The sequence below is a fragment of the Mesoplodon densirostris genome, chromosome 8 (assembly GCF_025265405.1).
Source record: "Mesoplodon densirostris isolate mMesDen1 chromosome 8, mMesDen1 primary haplotype, whole genome shotgun sequence".
NCBI classification, from domain to species: domain Eukaryota; kingdom Metazoa; phylum Chordata; class Mammalia; order Artiodactyla; family Ziphiidae; genus Mesoplodon; species Mesoplodon densirostris.
Genome location: NC_082668.1, coordinates 78,589,394 through 78,610,567, shown reverse-complemented (window position 1 = coordinate 78,610,567; position 21,174 = coordinate 78,589,394). Strand labels below are relative to the sequence as shown.

General features: G+C 39.6%; 1 protein-coding gene across 5 annotated transcripts in view; it reads right to left on the bottom strand.

Moving 5' to 3' along the window:
• TANC1 (tetratricopeptide repeat, ankyrin repeat and coiled-coil containing 1) overlaps window positions 1–21,174 on the bottom strand; it is a 238,992-nt gene that overhangs the window by 143,558 nt on the left and 74,260 nt on the right. For 4 of the 5 annotated variants that reach the window (XM_060106238.1, XM_060106236.1, XM_060106240.1 and 1 more), the window contains exon 2: window positions 20,782–20,861. The exons of the other annotated variant lie outside the window; for it this stretch is intronic. In XM_060106238.1, coding sequence (XP_059962221.1) covers window positions 20,782–20,842 — 61 coding nt within the window. In that variant the 5' untranslated portion in view covers window positions 20,843–20,861. The remainder of the gene's footprint in view (window positions 1–20,781; window positions 20,862–21,174) is intronic. 5 annotated transcript variants of the gene reach the window in all.

The following is a 21,174-nucleotide window of genomic DNA, read 5'->3' as shown; positions in this document are numbered from 1 at the left end:
AATGGATAAAGAATACATACAATGGAATACCACTCAGCCATAAAAAAGAAATAATGCCATTTGCAGCAACATGGATGTGACTAGAAATGATCATACTAAGTGAAGTCAGAAAGAGAAAGACAAATACCATATGATATGACTTATATGTGGAATCTAAAATATGGCACAAAGGAACCTATCTACAAAACAGAACCAGACTCACAGACATAGAGAACAGACTTGTGGTCGCCAAGGGGTGGAGGGAGGGAGAGAGATGGACTGGGAGTTGGGGGTTAGTAGATGAAAACTATTACATTTAGGATGGATAAACAACAGGGTCCTACTGTACAGTGCAGGAAACTATATCCCATCTCCTGGGATAAACCATAATGGAAAAGAATACAAAAAAAGAACGTATAGGGCTTCCCTGGTGGCGCAGTGGCTGGGAGTCCGCCTGCCAATGCAGAGGACGCGGGTTCGTGCCCCGGTCCGGGAAGATCCCACATGCCGCGGAGCGGCTGGGCCCGTGAGCCATGGCCGCTGAGCCTGCGCGTCCGGAGCCCGTGCTCCACAACGGGAGAGGCCACAACAGTGAGAGGCCCACGTAATGCAAAAAAAAAAAAAAAAAAAAGAATGTATATAAGTGTATAAATGAGTCACTTTGCTATACAGCAGAAATTAGCACAACACTGTAAATCAACTATACTTCAAAAACAATATTGCTAAGGGCAATGGGGAAAAAAAAAAAAAAGGACTCACAGTGCTCTAGGCTGTTTGCCTAGAGGGAGACTCACACCTAGACATATCCTGGCAAAACTTTAAGCTGATAGTTTAAAAAAAAAAAAGAAGTATCACAAGCATCCAGGTAAGTATATAGTTTTATAAAAATAATTAAGGGGAAACAAAACTGCAGAGACTTTCCAAGGAACCTAGAACCCAACTGCCCTCAGACTTCTTCAATTAGTTCTTAGGGCTGCTGTAACAAAGTACCACAAACTGGGTTATTTAAACAACAGAAATTTATTCTCACATTTCTGGACGCTGTAAGTCCAAAATCCACGTGTCAGGTGGGTCGCACTCTCTTTGAAAACTCTAGGGGAGAATACGGTCCACGCCCTTCTCTTAGTTCCTGGTGTTGCCTACAATCCTCAGCGTTCCTTAGCTTGTAGACATCACTCCAAGCTCGACCTCCATAATCACATGTCATACTTCCCTGTGTCTGGGTCTCTTCTAAGGACACCAGTCACTAGAGCAGAGCCCACCCTAATCTATTATGACCTTATTTTCATTTGATTATGTCTACAAAGATGCTACTTCCAAATAAGGTCACTTTCACAGGTATCAAGGGTTAGGACTTCAACTTTTTCTTTTTGGAGGGACACAGTTCCACTCACAACCCTTCTCTTCTCCAACATCAAGAGCCGAAAGCCAAAAAGCAGTATCTTTGAAACCTGAGGGAGCAAATAGCTTGACCAAACCTCATAAAGCCAAACCAAGTTTTCTATCAAGTGCAATACCAACCAAAAAACATTCTCAGGTACTCAAAGGCTCAGAAAACGCCCAGCCCATTTAACCTTTTTGAGGAAAAAGTTACTTAAGAATCAAAATTAACTACTCAACAGTGGGGACATTATGAGTGGGTGGGGGGAAGCAATAAACTATAACTCATGCCCAGCCTTCAACACTTCACTCAACTGTCCCTCTTCTGCTTCCACTCCCTTTCTCACTCAGGAAATGAGTTTTTCAAACCATATCCTTCACCCCATGGTGCAGAATTTTTTTTTAATAAATTTATTTAGTTTTGGCTGTGTTGGGTCTTTGTTGCTGAGCGTGGGCTTTCTCTAGTTGCAGCGAGCGGGGACTGCTCTTTGTTGCGGTGCGCGGGCTTCTCATTGCGGTGGTTTCTCTTGTTGCAGAGCACGGGCTCTAGGCGCGCGGGCTTCGGTAGTTGTAGCACGTGGGCTCAGCTGTTGTGGCTCACGAGCTCCAGAGTGCAGGCTCAGCAGTTGTGGCACACAGGCTTAGTTGCTCTGCGGCATGTGGGATCTTCCTGGACCAGGGCTCAAACCCGTGTCTGCTGCATTGGCAGGCGGATTCCTAACCACTGTGCCACCAGGGAAGTCCCCAGAAAGAACCTCTTTATCTGGTGACCTCTTGAAACAATAGTGCCCTGTGCCAGAACTTGCTAACAATGGCTAACATTTTCTACATGACTGTGACACTGGGCAGAGAAAGCTCTCTTTACTGCTTCTCTCCAATAACGCACCCCAAAGAAGAAGAGTAGCACAGAACACCACAATGACCATTGTTGTTGCCAAGGAACTGAAATTAACAAAAAAGGAGGCATTTAAGTTTACCACAGGACCATTTTTCAAACATGCAGGATAAATATTTAAGCTAGTGTGCACAATTTTGTATATGCCATATGACAATGGGAAAATAATATGCACCACCAAAAACTAGAAGGAAATTCAATAAAACGTTGATATGGTTATTCCTAAGAGGGTGGGAACTATCAATGGATTTTTCCCTTCCTTTTACATTTTAAGGTTGACGTATGTTCTGACATTTTCATAACGAGAATGTTTTATAATACAAAACACACTTTTCCATTAAACATTTACATGACACATAAATTTGTATCTATCTCCTTTTACTTCCAGAGGTTTCCCAGCAAGCCCCTCCACTGGATACAAGTTCCTGCTCTCATGAGTTCCTTTCTTCAGGAAGGAGGGCTCACTTTTCCTTTATCCAGGCTCTTCTAACTATGCCCACTGGTTTTACTTAATCCACCTGGCTGATTTGCCCTCATCCATCTAGCCCAAACTGTCCATAGTCATCTTTCTCCCAGGTCTTACTGATCGGGGATGTTCTTCCTTGTTGATTATTCCCACAGAGAAGCTATGGACTGGCTTCCTGTGACAGCCACTGTGTGGTCCAAGATCCAGTTCCCTACCCTGTACAGTTGACCCTTGAACGACATGGGTTGGAATTGCGTGGGTCCACTTATACACAGATTTTTTTTTAATAGTAAAAACTACAGTACTACACAATCTGTGGTTGGTTGAATGCACGGATGTGGAACGGCAGAGATGGAGGAACCACGTATACAGAGGGCTGACTATACGTTATGTGCAGATTTTCAACTGCGAGGAGGGTCACCACACCTCCCTGCCATGTTGTTCAAGGTTCAACTGTACACTTCCAAGTAGTCAAAAGGAACCTCACTGCCCTAGCTCCGTCTACACTTTTCTCTGCTTTTAACTTCCAAGCTCCAAAAAATGAATCCTTCTCTTAGCATTAAACTAAAACCCGGCAACCCGAATATACCCTCTTATTTATAACAACATAGAAAACTCCACTTTTTACACAGAACTTCCTTGGGAGGGGGTGGGTGTGACTGAGGAATGATGAGGGAAGGACCACCGTACCCACGTCGCACATCTATGTGACAGTGCCCCAGAACTGTTCCATAAGGCAGCCCTGGGGACTGTAATGACTCGCTGGGTATCCAACTCCTAAAGCCATCCTCCACCTCAATTACACACCTAGTGCCACCATAACTATTACAGCTCACTTACCCTCGAGCTTCACATTAAGAAAGTACCCAGGTAACACATCAGGATTTATTATGAGTTTTCTGTTTTAACTATATGTGCATGCTCACTGAATATATCTGCCCTAATAATGAGGGTGATTAAGCTGGCCATTGTTAAGACCTTACTTGGTGTAACAGACCCCCTGCTAAGCACTTTCTATCCATTAGCTAATTTTTTCAACCTATTCCATTGCAAGTAAATGCTGTCACCGCCCCCTAGTTACAGACGAGGAAACTAAGGCTAAGGGAAGCTAAGTAAGTTGCCTGTAAGCGGTAGATCCAGATTTGAACCCAGGCAGACTTGAGACCAGAGTCAGAATTCTCAATCACGGCATTACCCTGGCCTGTCTTCCCACAACATGTGGATACCCTGACCAAGGTGCATAACAAACATGGAGTGCTGTTGGTGCTTAAGGAATTCTGACTATCATCTACAGATAATTTAGCAAGTCATGTTTCTCTGAATGATAAACACCAGGCACATTCTGTCATATTGGACATGCTGACATTTTGGGGGTGGAAAAATAAGTGGAGGGAAAAAGACTTTTAGAACAATACCATAACCAGTACACCACCCCTCACTAACTACTCAAATCCAAACTCTGGCAGTCCCGTCAGCAAAACTGTCTGCCAACAGGCCTCGTTACAAGAGAAAGGGAGAGTACAGGGAGAAGTACCATTTATCCTGCTTCAACTCCTTACAAGGAAAATGGGACCTATAAACATTTTTGGGAAAATGCCTCAAAGTTTCTAAGCAGCATTTAAAGTTTCTCCCCCACAAACAGATTAAAAATACAATACAACCAACTCAGTATACATTCTAGAAAGCAGCAGAATAAATCAATTTGTGTACATGTGGCTTTTTATCAAGATCCCTTTCAGGCCTGTACTGGGGGTGCAGGGAGTAGGGCAGAGAATGAGATGACTTTTCACTCTTTCACTCTGTCATTTTATTTGTTATATTCCTGCTCCATCATTACCACCACCATCACCACCATCACAAAAGAAAGAAGGAAGGGGGCTTCCCTGGTGGCACAGTGGTTAAGAATCCGCCTGCCAATGCAGGGGACACGGGTTTGAGCCCTGCTCTGGGAAGATCCCACATGCCGCGGAGCAACTAAGCCCGTGCGCCACAACTACGGAGCCTGCGCTCTAGAGCCCGCGAGCCACAACTACTGAGTCCACGTGCCACAACTACTGAAGCCCACACGCCTAGAGCCCATGCTCCGCAACAAGAGAAGCCCCTGCAATGAGAAGCCCACATACCACAAAGAAGAGTAGCCCCCGCTCGCCTCAACTAGAGAAAGCCCGAGCACAGCAACGAGGACCCAATGCAGCCAAACATAAATAAATAAATAGATAAATAAATAAAATTAAATTTAAAAAAAAGAAAGAAGGTGGGGGAGGGAGGGAGGAAAAAGAAAGAAAAAAGCATTGCTCAGTTTTTGAAGCAGCAGCCTCAATGACATGTCTGGTAAAGTATCTTAGCAACAATGTCAACATTGTCTCACTCCAGCTAACCGTATTAACATTCCACTCTAATGATTTCTCAAATATAAAATGGAATGTGCATTACTCACTTAATTCAGTCTCTGAGTATCACTGGGAAAACAGCCCTCTAACACTTTCTACAAGGCTGCATGAAAAATTAACAACACTAAATAAATACAAACAAACAAATAAATAACATATATATATATCTGTCCTGGGATAAACCATAATGGAAAAGAATATAAAAAAGAATGTATAGGGACTTCCCTGGTGGTCCAGTGGTAAAAAATCCACCTTAAAGTACAGGGGACGTGGGTGTGATCCCTGGTCAGGGAACTAAGATCCCACATGCCGCAGAGCAACTAAATCTGCACACCACAACTACTGAGCTCGTGTGTTTCAACTAGAGCCCACGTACTGCAAACTACAGAGCCCATACGCCCTGGAGCCCATGCGCCACAACTACAGAGCCCACGTACCACAGCTAGAGAAGAGAAAACCCACACGCCATAACTAGAGGAGAGAAGCCAGCACGCTGCAACGAAAGATCCTGCATGCCTCAACGAAGATCCCACATGCCTCAACTAAGACCTGACACAGCCAAAAATAAATAAATGATAAATCTTAAAAAATGTACATATATGTATAACTGAGTCACTTTGCTGTATAGCAGAAATTAACACCACATTGTAAATCAACTATACTTCAATTAAAAAACAATTAAACATCAAAATTATATTCAATGGCTATTCATTTTTGTGTATCTAACTTGCAAGTGTGAGAAGAAGCAAGTGTTGATGAGGAATCTGCATAAACACAAGAACCAAATAAAATATACTGACAAATTACTTTGATCAAATCCTGCCCGTTGTTATTTCTGTAATGGAATCCTTTCACTCATCTGCTTGTGTACCTGTATTTCAAGTGCAGGACCAGCTCCAGGCAACCGTGGCAGTCTACTAGATAGTGGGGGAGCTCCTTTTCCCCCACTTAGCTCCTTTTCCTAAGAGTTTTCCAAGTCACATACACATACCCCTGCCACGGTTGGCTGGAGCTGGTCCTGCACAGACACAGGAACAAATGGCAGGCCAGTGGCTCCCGAACCTGGCTTGCCACTCAAAAACCATAAAAAAAAAAAAAAAAAAAAAATTACAGAAGCCTGAGTCCAACCACGGTGAGTAATGCAGTAGGTCTGGTAGGAATTTGAGTCACAAGTGCCTTAGATGAACTAGCCAGGTTTAGTAATCGCTGCACTGGAGCCTGCTCTTGTAAAGCTGAGGTGAACACTGAGTCTCACAGGTACACCCCCTCTGAGTGCACACAGCTTCTCTTCGCAGAATGCTGGTGGTGGATCCTTGCATTCTGGCCTCACACTCCTCCCCCTCCTCCCTTCCAGCAAACACATGCCACCCCAGACGGTTGCAGCAACTGCCCCACAGCACTCCACTAGGGGCAGGCCTACCACACTCTCTCCTCCTGCACCAGATGGAATGGCCAGGGCCGTGTATGCCACACAGACAAGGGAACCAAGGAGACAAAAATATCTGAGATGCTGCCATTTTGGCCTAAAGCCAAAAGGAGAGGGTCAAGGGGCAGAAACAAAGAAGCCAGAAGGGTATAGAAATTACCGTCGATTATAATAAGAGCAAACATTTATGAAATGCTTACAATGGTCCAGGCACTGTTCCAAGCACTTTAACTCACTGAATCCTCAGGACAACCAAAAACCCTCAGAGGGAGATGCTGTTATCATCCCCATTTTACAGATGTAAAAGTGGAAGCAGTGAGGTTAATCAACTTGACCTGGGAATTGAACCCATGCAACCTGGCTGCTATACTGTCCTGATCATAAGGTTTTGGAGACAGAAAGACAAACTGGATTCAAATCCTGGCTCTGCCACTTAGCAGCTGTGCAGTCTTAAGTTAGTTCTTTAACTTCCACTAATAAGCTACTGTTTATAAGCATGTACCACACTATCTGATACACAGTAAACAGTCAAAGAGCAACTTTTATTAGTACTGCCACATTTTACCCCAGGGGATTCACTTCCTGATGAACTGCAGTTCACTTCCTAGTTTCTTCAATACCTTGAAGAAGAAAAATATCTCACCTGCCCCTCACAACATTCAAGTATCAAAAACTCTCCATGTAAATTCAAATATCTGTATATTTTATTTCCCCAAAACAGATACTATGTGAACACAAAACAAAACAAATTCCCTTCATCATCAACATTATCATGCCTGAAGTTTTAAAAAAACAAATCTTCCTTTCATTTGACCCTCATAATTACTCTATGACACAGATAGAGATTGTTACCTTCATTTTTAAAAATTAATTAATTTATTTATATTTTGGCTGCATTTGGGTCTTCGTTGCTGCACACGGGCTTTCTCTAGTTGCGGTGAGCGGGGGCTACTTTTCGTTGCAGTGCGCAGGCTTCTCATTGCGGTGACTTCTCTTGCTGTGGAGCACAAGCTCTAGGCACGCGGGCTCAGTAGCTGTGGCTCACGGGCTCTAGAAAGCAGGCTCCGTAGTTGTGGCGCACGGGCTTAGTTGCTCCATGGCATGTGGGATCTTCCTGGACCAGGGCTAGAACCTGTGTCCCCTGCATTGACAAGTGGATTCTTAACCACTGCGCCACCAGGGAAGTCCCTGTTAGCTTCATTTTTATAGGCAAGAAAACTGAGGTTCAGAAAAATGAAACCACTTTTTCAAAGAGAACTAGTAGGTACATTCAAACTGAAACTCTTACCTAAGTTTCCTGAAGCCAAAACAGCAGAGTGCTTATCCATCTTTAAGATGCCGCTTCCATAAATCAGAAGGGATTTGAGGTACTGTTTGGGGAGCCCAATAACCATGGTAACAATTTAATGGACAGAGGGGGGGAAAACCCCAGAATCTCTTAATCTTCAGGATCTTAGAGCTAAGGATGTAAGGAGGTTTAATCAGATTAGCAGCATCAATACTCTCACACGAAAAAAATAAAAATTAAAAAAAAATTAAAAAGAACTCTCACACGAAGCAGGGAAAGAAAGCCGACCTCCCTGAAATAATGACTTATAACCTCAGTCACTTTTCAACACTGAACTTACAGAATTAAAACAAAATCCTTCCCTTAATCCTATAAAAAATGAAGTCTGAGTTAGATGGATCTTCTTAGGTTTTATAATTCAAAACTAAACATGACATGTTTCACTTGCTTAGAGCTCTAGCTAGTAAACGATCAATGGTTAACCACTTAACAAAATATTAAAACACCTATTGAAACCAACAGAAAATTAGGTAAATGAACAGGCAGGACAAAGAAAGAAATGTAAATTTTATTTTTGTCAAATACTTATATACTATCTGCCAAGCATGGATTTAAGTACTTTATAAATATTAACCCATATAATCATCATAAGTGACCCATGAGGCACAGAAAGGTTAAGTAATTTGCTCAAGTTCACACAGTTACTAAACTATGGAGCCAGGATACAAATCCAGGCAGTGTGGCTTCAAATGGCCCATAAACATATAAAAATGTCTTTGGATTCACTCTAAAGAATTGCAAAATTAAAACAATGAGATGTCACTTTTGCCTATTATACTGGAAAAGATGAAATATTGATAGCTTGATTATAACCTATGCTGATAAGCATGTGAATAAACAAGCATTCTCACATATTGAAGGTGCAACTGTAAATTTAATGGCACCTTTTTGAAGGGCAATTTGACAAAATTTAGGAAAATTATAAATGAATAAACTTATTAACCAACAATTTTTCTTACAACTATCCTTATGAAAGGACAGGGAGTTATGCACAAGGTGATTTACTCTAGTATTGATTGTAATGACAACAAAAAAGATAAAACCATCAACGGGAATAATAAAACAAGTTACAATATATCTGTCTAATGTAACACTGAGAAACTTTTTAAAAGCCTATATATTAGTATGTGCTAATATGAAAATATGTCTAAAAATGTATTCAGTCAACATGGTAACTTACAAAATAAAACACACTGTAAAGTCTATCGGTTTTCTTAAGGATCTATACATGTACATTATGCATGCATACACACATATATGCATTGAAAATATCTAGAAAGATCAAATAAACCATTAACATTAATTTCCTTTGGGGAGCAAAAATGGAAGCAGAGAAGAAATGGGGGTATCTTTACTTTTAATACCATTGTATAGCTTTTTAAAAATGATTGCATATTTAATTATTACATTTATGGTGTCTGAGTGACTTTACAAAAAAAAGGATGGATTTATAACAGTCTCAAGGACATCAAGCAGAAATGGGCTTTAAGATACAGAAAAAGAAAGAGATATTACAGTGCTACTGAATCCAGATTAAGGCCATGTAAGAATTTCTGAAATAAACTTTCTAGGGAGGGGGGAAAACACTTCTAGAGAAGGAAAAAAACCAAAACAAGTAGCCCTGGAGAGAGAAATTATAAAGTAATTCACTGTCTTCTATCTCAGGGATGTGTTTTCCTTTATATTTACTCAGTGCTAGAGTTAAAAATAAGGGAACTAGACAGAGACATAGTAGAAACTGAACTAGTCTGGAGTCAAAAGCTATATACCTTGAGCCCATCTTTGTTTTAACGAGCTATAAGGCCTTGGGCAGTTGCTCAATGTTTTCCAAATATTTCTCAAAAACTGAAGACACTGAACTCAATTTCTTAAGGTCCTTCTAGATCTAAAACCCTTTATTTCATTACTTTAGCTTAGTTTGAAAAAAAAATCCATGTACCTAATAATCTAAGAATATAAGCCATGGACAATGTTTTTTACACTTAAGACTACAGCAATTTATTAAGGAGATGCTTCCCTGTCTGGAATTATCCCTGCCCGCTATCAGAAACTCACAGGATGAGGGCTCCCAGCACATCCAGGGAGCGGGAAGCGCTTAGACTTTTTTGACTGTGTATGTACAGAGGTAGAATGTTATTAGGTACCGTGGAAAACCTAATGACTCATTTGTGTTGGTTTTATGTCTTTATTTTGGTTTCTCAATAAAATAAGTTTCTTAAATATAAGTCAATCAGACTAGCAGATCTCTAGCCTCAGCACAAACATGAAATTTTTAATAATGCAGGAGACACTGCTACCCACTGAAGACAGGCAATGTGACTTTCAAGCAACTTCAAGGAAAATTCCCCTACGAGTAACTTTATAAGGAAACCCCACTACTACACACCAGGGCCACACTTGGAAAAGGGAAGAATCAAACTAGAGTCTGTCACATTCCCAACAGAAAAAATGTACAAGGACATAAAAAGACAATTATTGAAGAGGAACTATAAATGGGCACTAAATACTTAAAGAGGTCTTACGATCTCAAAGAAATGCTAATTAAAAACAAATACATGTTTTAACATATAAACTTGACAAAGATTATTAAAATCCACAAATACCCAATACTAGAAAGAGCCATGCAAGCAGACACACTCACACACTGCTTACACAGGTGGCGACCAACACAATCCTTCTGGAAAACAATTTGTCAAGAAGTACCATGAGCTTCTGAAAAGTTCCTCTCCTTTCACTATTAATTCCTTACCTAGAAACATTCCACTAAAATAATCAGAGATTTATACAAAGATACATATTTTCCAGAGGGTTTTTTCTTTAATGAATGAGAAAAATATGTAAACAAAATTCACCCAAACAAAATCATGGTATATTGGTACAACAGACGCTTAGGCATTTTTCAAAGAGTAATGACATTAGAAAGGATAAAGCAAAAGATAAGAATTAAAAAAAAACTCAAGATATTCTTTATCAGTATTTTACAAATTTTCTACAATGAGCACATATTATACTGGGCATTGATCAAAGGCCCATATTTATTCTGACTTTAACTTTTCCAAAGCCAAAATGGATATAACAGTTGATGGCACCTTAAAATTGCTACCAGCCAGGGAATGGTTATAACGTGGCAAGCACTAACCATGCAAACCTATGTTATTACATCTGGTAGAGTGACTAGACAATTATAACCTCCTCCAGGTTTCAGTCAACAGATCACTTAAAGTCCACTGTGGAAGGAATAAGAGCCCTGAATTTCATCTGAAAGCCTTCCATTAAAACCTCCTTCTGAGATCATGAAAGAATGGGATCAAACTTGCAGAATGCATGTCTGCAGCTTGGAAGAAAAGTCCTGGAGAAAACAGTGAAGGGCTCAAAAAAATGCTGAAACATCAATGCTCTTAATGGTAGAGAAGATGATGTCATATGAAGAAAAATGAGTATTGACAACTAGGTGAAAAAAATTATTTAGAAGAATCAGGTTCTGAACATAAATGTGAAATACCTTAATCTACTTATTTCATTTTCCTACCATTTTATGAAAAGGATTGAGATATGTAAAAATAACTTTCTAAAGAAAGGAAATCTTCAGTAAAGTATAACACTTTAAGTAATAAAGTATGTCAATTTAATTGACAGCAGTTCTTTCTTCCTTAGCGGTACCCAAAATAATGGTGTGTTTTATCACCAGTGAAGTACTGTGTAACATTTATAATCAGAACAATAAAGACAAGTGCTGTGGGCTGAACTGTGTTCCCTCAAATTCATATGTTGAAGCCCTAACCCCCAACATGATGGTATTTGGAGAAGAGGCCTTTTAGAGATACTTAGGTTTAAATGAGGGCGTGAGGATGGGGCCTTCATGATGGGATTTGCATCCTTATAACAAGGGGCACAGGAGTGCTTGCTGTCTCTCTTGCCATGTGAGGATTCAAGTATAAGGCAGCCATCTGCAAGCCAGAAAGAGAATCTTCAACCAGAACCTGATCATGCTGGTGCCTTGAGCTCAGAACTCTAGCCTCCAGAACTGTGAGAAAATAAACTTCTGTTGTCTAAGCCACTCAATCTATGGCATTGTGTTATGGCTGCCCAGACTAAGACTACAAGAAAATGTGCCATCAGAAGTCAAAATATTTTTAACATCTGGTACGTGGAAGGAAGTTTTCTACATAACTCTAAAGTTATGTAGAAAACTTTCTTGGGGTAGGTTGGTGAGGTGGGGGACAAACAAGCCCTCACAAAGATACGAGGCATTAACATATACATTGTTTGAGAACCAAATGTAAGATCATCAGGAAGGCAGCAGTGCACAGGTGGCTCCCTTCCATCCTCAACCCAGAGTTTGCATCCTCTTCACCTCTGCTACCAGCCACTTCCATGCTCTATATAAACTCCAGACAAGTGCCCAAACCATTATAGGCCCCTATGTGTATGTCTTATATCAGAGACATCATCATTATTGAGTACTCTGGGCTCTGGGACAGTCTCAGGGCACAAAGAATGTCATCTTGTACCCAATGTAGCAGTATGATGCTCCCGAAGTCCCTTAAAAATGAACAACTCTCACACAAACTTTTGAGAATGAAGAATTAAAAATCAGCTCTAAAGTCTTATTTCATCCTGATTCCCATGACAGTGCTGTGGCCACCAGAACACAGGACAAGAATCTGATTCTATATTGGCACCACTGATGGCTGATGTTATAACCAGCCTGCCACCAAAGGGAGGGGGGGTGAGAGACCGACACAGATCCTACATTCCAATTCCATGATTTCCAATATGAATAAGGGTTTCTCAATTTGATGCTGTATACCAAGGCTAGGGCTACCCAACGGGTTACCCCTGACGGCCATCTGTCAACTGCAGGACAAGTGTAAGGTCAAAGCCCTCAATCCCTAAAAGAAGAATCATTTAGTTTAGATCATCCTGCATGGAAAAAAGAAGTCAACCTAGATCAAAATTTTTGGTAGCCTATCTCCCCTCTCAGGAACTATGTTTGCCAATAGATTACATCAAATCCAGTTTTCTACATTTCTGTAGAATACGTATAAAACTTATGCAAATAGGTCACATGAAAATTCAAATATGGAGCTTTTTATGAGAATTAAGAAGCTATACGTGACAAAACTCTCTGAAGACTTGGTCTATAGAAACTAAGACCATTGGTTGTTTTTTGTTTTTTAACAGTAAAGCAGCTTGCATGAACAAATATCTGTGAAATGAAATTAGGTTTGACATAAAAGTGGACTCTGAATTATTATATTTCTGTATTAGCTTTCCTGTTGCATTTACACATATACATACAAAAAGGGACCCAAGTAAATAAATGTTGTTGTCTGAGAATTTTGCTACAGCCTTTATGATGATTCAGATAGGCTGTGACTTGCTAGATGTTGTACTGGCCATAAAAATTGGAAGATCCAGGATAAGTCTTGATTTCACCTTCTCAGTCCAGACTTTTCTCTAATTACACCTCTCACAGTTAACAGCTCAGATGGACCAGCCGTGGTCCATCATGTATAGCGTCTGACACACATGATAAATGCTCAGTATTTGTGCCCATCCTTCTCTTTCATCCTTTATAAAATGTATGGGGAAGCTATAAAGAGGATGGGCAATGGAGCCTTCCACGTATAAAGACCTTTACGAATAAGGATATGTTGAAATGAAACATCTCAGCAACTTTATAAACTGTACTTAGAAATCTATTCTTAAAGCTTCTTGCTAACTCCCGAAATTTCTTTAGTAAGGGGAAAAGCCTCTCAGTTTAACTTCACAAAGAAAAAAGGATAAAATGCAAGTGACATGATATAGGTTAAAAGGTAAAACAAGTTATAAATCAAAGTATGAATCACCATACAACAGACAAATGACTCAGAGCTGCTTCGGTTTTATCATGAGGGAAAGGCTAAAGATGGCAGAAGAGCCTTTAGTATCCAAAGTCAATAGCAGAATCGGTATTTGGAGAGAGGACATCATGGATAGAAGCTTCTCGAACATCATTCTCTTGCCTGAGATCAACAGAGAGGGAACAAGATGTTTCAGAAGGGTTTTGTTTGTCTTTAAAGTACCAAACAGTTTTCTTGAGGAAGAAAAGATATACTGAACATCTAGCAGAAGCCATATGTCAAGCAAGGCACTTCTGTAGACAGGTTATCTTATTTAACCCTGACAACATCCCTGTAAGGTAGCTTAACTAGGTTAAGAAATTTGTCCAAGTACACACGGAAGTGAACAAGCGAGGATTTGAATTTGCATCTTCAGATTCCAAAGTCTGTGCTTTTTCGAGACTCTGACGTGTGAGGGGTGACAGAGAAAAACTGATGAAGGGACCAATTGAACCAGAGGGAACAGCATTCCCACTCCTACTAATAACCAACCTGTTCCTTTCTATGTTCAAATCCTGTCCTACAGGATTTTGCAGAATTTATTTAAATGCTCTGGTAAATAGAAATATAATACCTTTAGACTGAACTATTTCTGCTTATTTTGTTGCTTGGGAAACATTTTTTGAGTCAGTTAACAACAAGATACCAAATATCCATAGCTCAGCAAGACAGTCACTGCACTAAATTCCTAAATAATAGTCCACAACCACAAAAAATGGGCAATGCAGCAGAGAATAATCAAAAGCAGCTTCATATTTTCTGGGTAAAACAAAGCATCGTTTGTATTGAGGCATTTTTAGAAGGTACCACTGAAAGCCAGACTGCAGCCTGGAATGGCTTAAAATACCACATTTAACAATCACATCAATGGCTTTTAAACTTTAGAGGCAAACAGCTTCCTTTTACTACAAATTCAAAGTGAAGGATTAGATGCAAAGCTAACAGATTCAGGACACAGTCAAGCTTAGGGACTATCCAATGCCTTAATTAACACCATTAATTACAAGTGTATTGAGCCAACTAGCTGGGTTTTAATGATTAAACGGTGAAGGTCAAAATTTTTAAATAAATTGCTTCAAACTATGCCCCCCTGCTGAAAAAAGAACACCAATAAGTAAACTGAAAGGAAAAGCCTAATAAACAATTATTTTGGCATATTTAGCAACCTTAATCAGTCTATACTTTGAGACAATACCACAATTAAGAGTTCACCAAACTTTGCTCTTCTGCCTCAACTTGGAGCTACTGGGTTGGCCAAAAGGTTTGTTTGTTTTTTCTGTAAGATGACTCTAGTAGCACTTAGTTGGCTTTAACTTCATTCAAAACAATTTTGTTAGATTGTATGTGACAGCTGTCATATCAGCGTGCATTTAAAACAAAAAGACATCATAATTGGTGAATTTTTGTTTAGCCATTTTAATATTGAAGATGGAAGAAAAAAGCAACATTTTCGGCATATTATGCTTTATTATTTCAAGAAAGGTAAAAACAACTGAAACGCAAAAAAAGATTTGTGCAGTGTATGGAGAAGATGCTGTGACTGATCGAACATGTCAAAAGTGGTTTGCGAAGTTTCGTGCTGGAGATTTCTCGCTGGACGATGCTCCACGGTGAGGTGGACCAGTTGATCAAATCGAGACACTGAGAACAATCAATGTTATATACCACGCAGGAGACAGCCGACATACTCAAAATATCCAAATCAAGCATTGAAAATCATTTGAACCAGCTTGGTTATGTTCATCGCTTTGATGTTTGGGTTCCACATAAGTTAAGTGAAAAAAACCTTCTTGACCATATTTCCACGTGGGATTCTCTACTTAAACATAATGAAAACATTCCGTTTTTACAACAAATTGTGAAGGGAGATGAAAAGTGGATACTATACAATAAGGTGGACTGGGGCAAGCGAAATAAACCACCACCAACCACACCAAAGGCTAAAGAAGGTGATGTGTATATGGTCGGATTGGAAGGGAGCCCTCTATTATGAACTCCTTCCAGAAAATCAAACAACTAATTCCAACAAGTATTGTTCCCAGTTAGACCAACTGGAAGCAGCACTCGACGAAAAGAGTCCAGAATTAGTGAACAGAAAAATCATAATCTTCCATCAGGATACCGCAAGACCACATGTTTCTTTGATGACCAGCCAAAACCGTTACAGCTTGGCTGGGAAGTTTTGATTCACCCGCTGTATTCACCAAACATTACACCTTCGGATTTCCATTTATTTAGGTCTTTACAAAATTCTCTTAATAGAAAAAATTTCAATTCCCTGGAAGACTGTTAAAGGCACCTGGAACAGTTCTTTGCTCAAAAAGATAAAATTTGGGGAAGGTGGAATTATGAAGTTGCCTGGAAAATGGCAGAAGGTAGTGGAACAAAAGGGTGAATACGTTGTTCAATAAAGTTCTCAGAGAAAATGAAAAATGTGTCTTATTTTTACTTAAAAACCAAAGGTACCTTTTGGCCAACCCAATACTTCCACACCAATAGAGGGCAAGTAGGAGAGTTGGACAGGGCAAGAGACTATGGCTTCAAGATTGGCAGAGGCAAAAGGGACACAGAGAGAGAGGGAGGCATTAGCCCTTTCTAGGAGGGTAAGAGGCCTTGCCCATCTAATGCTTCCAGATTGGTGTCACTATTTCCAGGGTTAAAAGGAAAAAAACAAAACCACTATCAACAGTGAGATTTGATTACATCGTAGATGTTAGATAAAATTAGGTTTCATTTCTTGGAGACCAGAAGGAAAAAAAAGTCCAAAAAACTAGCCAAGCCATGTACTTGCTGTGGAAGCAGTAACTATTATAACGAGCTATACTAGATATCTGTGTTGGTTAGCTTTTGAAGTGGAGAGGACCTGCAAATGTCTACAACTGAGAATCCTCCCTAACGCACATCTTGGTGGGAGATGAAGTCCACCTTGCCCTAGAGAAGCTAAGCAGTCCAAATACACACTTGCTCAGCCTCTCCTACAGCCAGAACCCAGGAATGGGAACCAGGCTCAGCCCTTTTGATGTACCTACCCCACACTTTCAATTTCTCCTCGGTTATTCTTAAGCATTTTCACTTCCAGATGAATTTTAAAACCAACTATGTCAAAAGCAAAACAAAACAGGATTTTTAGGGCAGTGAAAGTACTCGGTATGATACTATGATGGTGAATACATGTCACTATATACTTGGGCAAACCCACAGGATGTCCCACACCAAGAGTGACCCCTAATGTAAACTATGGTCTGCGGGTGATGATGTGTCAATGTAGGTTCAACAGTTGTAACAAATATACCTCCTTGATGGGAGAACATTGAAAATGGGGACGCTAGGAATGAGTGGAGGCATGGGGTATACAGAAAATCTCTGCACCTTCCTCTCAATTTTGCCGTGAACCTGAAACTGGCTCTAAAAAAAATTACATCTTTAAAAAGAAAATAGTTGGGGCTTCCCTGGTGGCGCACTGGTTGAGAATCTGCCTGCTAATGCAGGGGACATGGGTTCGAGCCCTGGTCTGGGAGGATCCCACATGCCGTGGAGCAACTAGGCCCATGAGCCACAACTACTGAGCCTGTGCATCTGGAGCCTGTGCTCCGCAACAAGAGAGGCCGCGATAGTGAGAGGCCTGCGCACCGCGATTGAAGAGTGGCCCCCGCTTGCCACAACTAGAGAAAGCCCTCGCACAGGAACTAAGACCCAACACAGCAAAAATTAATTAATTAATAAACTCCTACCCCCAACATCTTCAAAAAAAAAAAAAAGAAAATAGTTGGGATTTCATTAGAGATTAAATGGCATGTATAGATAATTTTGTAAGAGCTAGTCAGTTTAAAATAATAAATTTGCCCATTCAGGAATACAGTATTTCTTTCCATTTATTCAGGTCTTCCCTTAAGTCCTTCAACAAAGTTTTATTATTTTCTTCAATATAAGGCTTGTACCTTTCTTCTTAGGTTGATATTTAAAGTTTCTGTCTCTATTATAAAATGGGACTTTTTTCCTTTTCATTTTCTAAACAGTGCTGTTATACAGAAAAGATATTAATTTCCTATGCTGCTCTAAACTCTTACTAGGTCCAGGTTTGACATCAATACTCTGAAATCTTAAGAGTTCAGTAATTACTTTTAAATTAAGGAACTTTAATGATAGTGACAGGAAAGTTTGCTGATAGTAAAGGTCATTTACACACATGGTGGAAGGTTGTAGACCTCTCTAGAGAGCTTCAAAATAAAGATAACACCCCATCCGCTTGTTTTAGATCAAGGTCCTAACGTAACAGCAGGGAAAGAAAAAATAGATGCCCTCGTCTGGCCTTCCCCACATTATGGTTTAATATTGATTTTTGCTCCCTTAGGCCTGACTCAAGGTGAAGAGAACTCATTTGCACTGATGGACTAGTAGAAACAAGGTAAATGTAGTTTCCCAAAAAATTTTAAAGTTTTTAATATTGCATTCTCCAGTGTGATTCTACAGCCTCCAGAAAATACTTTTTGCTCAGCTATAAGCATTTCCTAGGTATTAAAAAAAACCATAAAAAAGTAATTTTGCTATTTTTAGAGTTGACTCAATGACTTTCAATAACTTTCAATAATCTGATATCTCACTGTACATAATACTTGAAATAGCCTTATATACATAAAACTTAAATTTCAATACCTGCTAAAATTTTACCAATAAAGTGACATTTTCTTTTAGGGACAGGAGCTGAGGGTATAAAAACTTTTTAATACTTATGAAAAAATTTGTTTTCTTTTGAAGAATACTAAGTTTAACTCAGTGATGTTCCAAATTCTCAAAATAGGTTCAACATAAAAGTGTAGCTCAAGATTGTTTGTAAAAACAATCTACAAAGGATATGAAAAGCTGAACTCAAAATTTTAGACAAATATTTTCTAAATTTCTGTGACTGTGAGTTCAAGTACATAAAAATGAATTTTCCTTTGTCTTTACAACAAAGATTGGTTTAATTGGAAACAGTAGAGCAAAATTTTTCCATATTGCAGCAGATATTACCCAAGTTTCACAGCGGTCTCAGTAGGTTAGCCAGCTTTAATTTACAGCGAAACTTAGCTGTGATTTACTTATATAATGAGAGCTGGCACAGAGCTCAACACATGAATGGTCAAATTCCAAGTATTTTCCCCAATCATCTTGTGACATAACTTCGTCAAGATTTAAAATTCCATCTGCTTTGTTCCCCAGTGGAATACAACCAGGTTCTAGTTAAGAGAAAAAAGGCATACACCATACAGATGTTTTATGAGAAATGTTCCCATTGCTTTTTCAAGTTGGTTTGCATTAGTGAAAAGCCAAAGTGTGGGAATTATTATGAAGAAATGATTCAGAAAACACAATAGTTGCTCTTAAAGACCAAAGGGGGAAATAAACCCCAAATAACATGCTCTACAACTGGAAAAGTTTCAAACGCAAACAATGTTCACTGTCTGGCCCATCTGAAAGGCAGGGTGCCGAAAATCATTAACATACTGTAATTTCACATGAGTCTGGCACGGATCAAAGAGGATGGTAAGCCTGTTGTGAAAGACTCCATTACTAAGCAGAGAGTTTTGGCTTGGAGACCCTGGCCCTGAGAAAAATAACCCACTGGTTGGCAGCTCCAGTCCAACAGGCAGCTTTAGGATCTAACTTTATCCTGGAAACTACAAAGGCATGTAAAGAAGCAAATAACATAGTTCCTAGGATGAGTGTCAGTTGAGCCAAAACTGGGGGAAAATTTTTTGTTGTTGTTTTTAAGACAGCTTTTCGAGAACTAAAGAGAAGGATGTTTTGGCCTTAACCCAGCAGAGGGTGAAGGGTCCCCTGGATAGAAATTATGTGAACTGAAAATTCCCTGTAGTAGCAATTCTAATTAATTATTCAAAGCTAGGAGTTGATTTTCTAAGGTTAAGAGCTAACTATGGTCTCCTGTTTCTATCATCAAAAACTGGTTTCTTCTTTTCTTTGCATCTGCTTAGCCAGGCATTAATGAGAGGCTTTTAATGGAATCTTATCAGCAACTTTACAACAAAGTCTCTACCTTTAAGGTTAAGTTTGCTTTTTGCAGGTTTGGTTAAAGGGAAATTAGTAATAGAAAATATGTCAAGGTTCCACATAACCAAAAAGTTTACAAGTCCACTTATTCTTTTACAGAAACAACATATATAACAGTATTACCACAAGGCATTACAACATCTTTTGAATTAAAGAGTTAACTATAACTCAGCCTACTTATTTATACCTTAATAGAAATTAAAACTGAAGTGTTATTCAATATACAATAACTCAGAAACCAGCCATTCTCTGACTCTGGATTAACATGAGTTTCAGTGAAATGGCACATTTCAGGGAAATCGATCCATACTAACAGATTTTTATGTGCCATACAGGTAGATAACATGTAGTTTTTCTGGTGAGTGGTCACCAAAATAACCTTAGAGTAGCTTATCACATGGAATGCAGTGTAGAGTCACGATGACCACATATGCACCAGAACTCTACAAACAGGAATGAAATCCAAGCCAAATTAAGTAGCTCTCATCATAATGAAAACTAGCAGCCTGGCATTGAGTGTGGCTACACCTGTTAGGGGGAGAATTTGATACTCAAAAGATGAGGACCAGTCAGCCAGCAGTTGGTCTAACATATAAAATGCAAGCATGCGTGGGAAAAGAGAAAGCGCTTTCTAGAAATCAAATTCCTGGACACACCTGCTCCCCCTCAATGTCTATAACTCTGCCTTGGGATCTGAATGACCTGTTAAAATTATGACCCTTACAAGTCTTCTGGGAAAGGATTTGGTTCAGAACCCAAACTCAATCTTCAAAGTCACTTCCCAGGAGAAAGCTCACAAATATATTTAGTTTCTCATGGCCTCCAGGTTGCTGTTTCTTCTAAACCATATCACTTCTCTGACCCATTCCCAAGGCAGTAACGTCTGCCCTGCCTGGATGAAGCGGTGCCTTGCTGGCTCCCGCCCACCATGCTTGCTCAGCTCAACTCAATCCTGGACACATACCTGTTTCCTTCTTGCTTCCCTTTCCTCCCTCTCGGCTCTTCTTCAGCACAGCCTTTAACATTTTCAACACTCTTTCGCTTCTAAAGAGAAAAGGAGGAGAGGGAAGAGGAATTAAGTATTATAAATTGGAACATAACTTGCATATTGACACAAACGGTAACTTGTCTTCAAACAAACAGATCACGTAGGATAATATAAAGGTACCTTGAGTTTTACATTAATTTTTTATGAATAAACTAACATGGGGAACTAAATGCTAAAAGACACAAGGAGTGTTTTATAATGTTTAATGAAGTGATCAGAAGTTCATCGTCTTGTTATAAGTTAAAAAAAAACACAACAACAGCGCATTCTCAGCATTCCACATCTAATTAAGGTTATGAGGCTAAATCT